Source organism: Bison bison, unplaced genomic scaffold, assembly GCF_000754665.1.
Source record: "Bison bison bison isolate TAMUID 2011002044 unplaced genomic scaffold, Bison_UMD1.0 scf7180017864280, whole genome shotgun sequence".
In the NCBI taxonomy this organism is placed as follows: Eukaryota; Metazoa; Chordata; class Mammalia; order Artiodactyla; family Bovidae; genus Bison; species Bison bison.
In genome coordinates, this window is record NW_011494852.1 from 6,332,002 (window position 1) to 6,337,134 (window position 5,133).

At 52.4% G+C, this 5,133-nt stretch overlaps 1 protein-coding gene across 1 annotated transcript in view; it reads left to right on the forward strand.

Annotated features, from left to right (window-relative positions):
* The window catches only part of RYR1 (ryanodine receptor 1 (skeletal)), a 130,714-nt gene that overhangs the window by 63,126 nt on the left and 62,455 nt on the right, over window positions 1–5,133 (forward strand). The window contains 8 exon segments of the mRNA XM_010849313.1: window positions 36–110; window positions 211–286; window positions 1,590–1,713; window positions 2,020–2,135; window positions 3,854–3,921; window positions 4,017–4,138; window positions 4,607–4,656; window positions 5,065–5,125. Of these exon segments, the coding sequence (XP_010847615.1) occupies window positions 36–110; window positions 211–286; window positions 1,590–1,713; window positions 2,020–2,135; window positions 3,854–3,921; window positions 4,017–4,138; window positions 4,607–4,656; window positions 5,065–5,125 (692 nt within the window).

The following is a 5,133-nucleotide window of genomic DNA, read 5'->3' on the forward strand; positions in this document are numbered from 1 at the left end:
CCTCCCCCCCCCCCTGCCCTCCCCTGTCACCCCAGACCTATGATGCAAGGGAAGGCTACAACCCACAACCCCCCGATCTCAGTGGAGTTACCCTGTCTCGGGAGCTGCAAGTGAGTCTTCTGGCCCTTTATTTGGGAACATGGAGGTGTCTGTGGTGAGAGGAGAACATCCTCTGAGTATGGGCCTTGACCCCTTTGCATCCACTCCTAGGCCATGGCGGAACAACTGGCGGAAAATTACCACAACACATGGGGGCGCAAAAAGAAGCAGGAGCTGGAAGCCAAGGGTGAGGGCGCCCACCCCATTCCCGCACAGACTCCCCTTCTCCGCAGTTCCCTAGTCACAGGCTCCGGAGTCCTAAGGGCCTGGGTTAGAGTTGCAAGACTTTGAACGATTACTTTCACCCCATTGAACCTTCCTTTCTGTGTCTCTCAGTTCAGTTCAGTCGCTCAGTCGTATCCAACTCTTTGCGATCCCATGGACTGCAGCACACCAGGCTTCTCTATCCATTACCAACTCCCAGAGCTTGCTCAAACTCATGTCCATCGAGTTGGTGATGCCATCCAACCATCTCATCCTCTGTGGTCCCCTTCTCCTCTTTCCTTCAACCTTTCCCAGTATAGGGGTCTTTTCCAATGGGTCAGTTCTTCACATCAGGTGGCCATCACATCAGTACTGGAGTTCCAGCTTCAGCATCAGTCCTTTCAATGAATATTCAGGACTGATTTCTTTTAGGATGGACTGGTTGGATCTCCTTGCAGTCCAAGGGACTCTCAAGAGGCTTCTCCAACACCACAGTTCAAAAGCATCAATTATTCAGTGCAGTACTCTTGCCTGGAAAATCCCATGGACGGAGGAGCCTGGTAGGCTTCAGTCCATGGGGTTGCTAAGAGTCGGACACGACTGAGCAACTTCACTTTGACTTTTCACTTTCATGCACTGGAGAAGGAAATGGCAACCCACTCCAGTATTCATGCCTAGAGAATCCCAGGGATGGGGGAGCCTGATGGGCTGCCGTCTATGGGGTCGCACAGAGTCAGACACGACTGAAGCGACTTAGCAGCAGCAGCAGCAGTCGGCCTTCTTTATGGTCTAACTCCCACATCCATACATGACTACTGGAAAAACCACAGCTTTGACTAGATGGACCTTTGTTGGCAAAGTAATGTCTCTGCTTTTTAATATGCTGTCTAGGTTGTCATAGCTTTTCTTCCAAGGAGCAAGCGTATTTTAATTTCATGGCTGCAGTCACCATCTGCAGTGATTTTGGAGCCCAAGAAAATAAAGTCTGTCACTGTTTCCATTGTTTCCCCATCTATTTGCCATGAAATGATGGGATCGGATACCATGATCTGAGTTTTTCGAATGTTGAGTTTTAAGCCAGCTTTTCTGTGTCTCTACAGTGAGCGTTTACTCCTGTAGAGCTGTGGGGAGGATGTGGGGAGCATCTGAAAGCAATGTTAGGTTATGCTTATCTCTGTCTATATTCCTATAATTATGCACACTTTCAACTTCAGGAACCACGTCAATGAGAGATCTGGGTTCCCCCTCCTACCAACGCCCCTAATTTCTGGTCTTCGCTCTCCCAGGTGGTGGGACCCATCCCTTGCTGGTTCCCTACGACACGCTCACGGCCAAGGAGAAGGCACGAGATCGGGAGAAGGCCCAGGAGCTGTTGAAGTTCCTGCAGATGAACGGCTACGCGGTCACCAGGCAAGAGGGCTGGAAGCCGGGTCGGGGAGCGGTAGGGATCACGCGCGGAACCCCAGCATAAGCTGGGAGAGGCGAATCCGAAGTAGCGGAGGCGGAGCCAGAGAGAGGAAACTGATAGGGTGGGGCTGGGGCGGGATCAGAGGGGTGTGGCCTGTGGGCGGAGGCGGGGCCAGAGGGGAGGAGTCTAAGAAGAGTGGGGCCTGGAAAACGAAGGTGGTTCCTGGAGGAGTCCAGGGGAAACTGCAAAGAGGCGGGAAATACCGGTGATCTGGGTCTGAGCTGACCCCTCGCTCCGCCTGCACGCAGAGGTCTTAAGGACATGGAACTGGACACGTCTTCCATTGAGAAACGGTTCGCCTTCGGCTTCCTGCAGCAGTTGCTGCGCTGGATGGACATTTCTCAAGAGTTCATCGCTCACCTGGGTACGAAGAATTCCCTCCTCGCGTCCGCCTTAGCTGCAGTTTCATCTAGGGACCCAGTTCATGCATTTCTGTCCCCGCCCCCGCGCCCTCCCCATTTAGTCATTGAGCTAGACTTTGTTCTAGGGATTTAGAATAGGACGATGAACAAGATAAAGATCCCTGTCCTTTGGCAATTTACATTCCGGTGGTGGATACATTCCCGCGGTGGATTCAGACAATTAACGTTGGAAATAACGTGATCACTTAGTGTGTTAGAAAGTGATTAGTGTTATGGGGAGAGGAATACACTAGAGCCAGCTAAAGAGGGCTGGGAGTGTGGGCCAGTTGTAAATAGAATATTCCAGGAAACTAGGGAGAGCGCTACTTGGTCATCTGGGGAGAGTAAATCAGGCAGAGGATCAGCCCGTGCAGAGGCTGCAGATGTATTAGGAGGTCTGTGTGGCTGAAGCAGAGTGGGGTGGGTAGGGTGGTGGGGAGAATGAGAGGAAATGGGGTCAGAAAGGTGACAGATCAAACCAGGCTTTACACCATGGTGAGGACTGTGGCTTGTTACTCTGAGTGAGATGGTGCCCTGTGGGCAGTCTAAGCAGGAGAGGACCCTGGTCTGCCTTGGGTGTTCACAGGCTCCCTCTGACTGCCTGTGGGGGGTCAGGAGCAAAACAGAATTAGAACTGGGAGATTCTGGGCCTAGTTTGAAGGCTGAGGCTGTTAAGATGTCTTGCAGATGCCTCTTATATGTCACTAAGAGTCACAAGTGGGGACCCTGTAATCCAGGCTTCCCCCAGAGAGCCACCCTGGAACCCCCAAATTCCCTTCAGCTAAGTGAAAGGCCCAGCAGGATTCACTCACACATCTCACCCCAAATCCCATGCGAGTGGGACCCCTGTGCTGCACACCCTCCTGGATACTCCCTTTCCTCCTGAACCTCAGTTTCCTCATCTGTGAAACCGGGATTCTGTTCACTATAACCAGCAGTGGTTCTGTCCCTTATTTGCTAAGTGACCTGAAGTAAGCTGTTGCACCTCAATTTCCTCATCTGTAAAATGGGGACGAAGGACCAGCCAGGCCTCCCATGTTGGGAGGAGATTTTACGAGGACTTTTCTCACGGTGTCAGAGACATAGCAAGTGTTTAGTAATTAAGCCTTATTTTATTATTATTTTAGTAGTATTATTTTAATAATATGAATTATTATTATTACTATGATGATGATGATTGAAACAGATTTCCACCTTAAAGTTAAATCTAGGGGACTTCCCTGGCAGTCTAGTGGTTAAGACCATGCTTCCAGTGCAGGGGGCACGAGTTTAATCCTGGTCAGGGAACTAAGATGCCACATGCCATGCACTGCAGCCAAAAAAAGGCTAAATTTAGCTTTTAAAATTTCCCCTCCTCACCTATCACAAATTCTTTTCTTCCTGTCTACACTGACTTCTTTTTTTATTTATTCATTTCATATTTACTCAGTGCCAGGTGAGGAGGGGGAATGGCCTTACCCCATTCCAGTTTGTCCTTCTCTCCATTTTCAGCATCAGGAAGGGATTGATCAAGGAGTTGGGATCAGATGAAAACAGGGAAGAGAGGTTTGCCTCAAAGCCGACAGCAGTGACTTCATACCAGGAGCTTATCTGCTGTCATACCCTCAGTCTGCCCCATCAGAAAACCCTGATTTCCCTAGACTTGAAGCCACCATGACCGCTATTTGCCTTCCCCCACCAGAGGCCGTGGTCAGCAGTGGACGAGTGGAAAAGTCCCCTCACGAACAGGAGATTAAATTCTTTGCCAAGGTGAGAGGTGGCCACAGAAGCTGAAGGAGGCTGGGGACTGGTGGGCTTTCCTCGCCCTACACCCAATCCCCTTTATCTCTTCCCCATGCCCCCAGATCCTGCTCCCTTTGATCAACCAGTACTTCACCAACCACTGCCTCTATTTCCTGTCCACCCCGGCCAAAGTGCTGGGCAGTGGTGGCCACGCCTCCAACAAGGAGAAGGAAATGATCACCAGGTGCGCCCCCCGCCCCCACCAGGACTTCTGACTCAGACCCCTGACCTCATGGCGTTGTAATCCTGGGTCCTTTTCTCCCAACCTTGGACTTTAAAGGCTCTGTCCTGGGTGCTGGGCACTGATCAGTCTACCTGCAGAGGTGACTGAAGGGCTAGGGTGACAAGCTGTCCTGGTGTGCCCCCCAGGATACGGGACTTTCAGGCCGACTGGGATGAGTCAGTCATCCTATTAGAAAGGCAGATCGGCCTCCCCATCCCCAGCGTCCCAGTTACTGCTTGAGACTCTCTAGCTGGTTCATCTCTCTGCCCCTCCCCCTCCCTCTGTCTCCTTCATTTTCTCCCCCATCATCCTTTCTCCTCCTGGCTCTGTCCCTCTCTCCCTGTCTTCCCTGTCTCTCCTCCTCTGATTGTGTCCCCTCGCTGTCCTCGCTCCCCGTTTCCCCTGTCCTGTTCCTTTCTCTTTCTTCAGCCTCTTCTGCAAGCTTGCGGCTCTTGTCCGTCACCGAGTCTCTCTCTTTGGTGAGTAGGTCTGCTCCCCAAGCCCTTCTCCCAAGTCTTCCCTCTCTTCGCCTCTTCACAACCTCACCCTGAAGAGATATGGCCCAGGTTCATGCCTTAATCTGAACAACCTTCACTGTTCTTCCTCTGGACTTGGACATGGAGTGGGTAGTCCTGGGAATGGGACAGTGGCTGGGAGAGTCCTGGGCCCTGCCACCCAGGAGTGCCCAGACTCCTCACCAGACAGCGATGGCCCAGAGGTCAGGGCTGGGGTGGGGGAGGGATCGGCAAGGGGTCACAGGATGAGGAAAGGACAGGGGCCTACGGAGTGGGGGTGGGGTGGGTGGAGAGAGATGAGTTGGGGTGGGTGAAGAGGGAGGTGCTGTCGTCATTACCCTTCCTTCACCCAGGCCCACCTTCCTCCCCCAGGCACGGATGCCCCAGCTGTGGTCAACTGTCTTCACATCCTGGCACGCTCCCTGGATGCCAGGTGGGGCC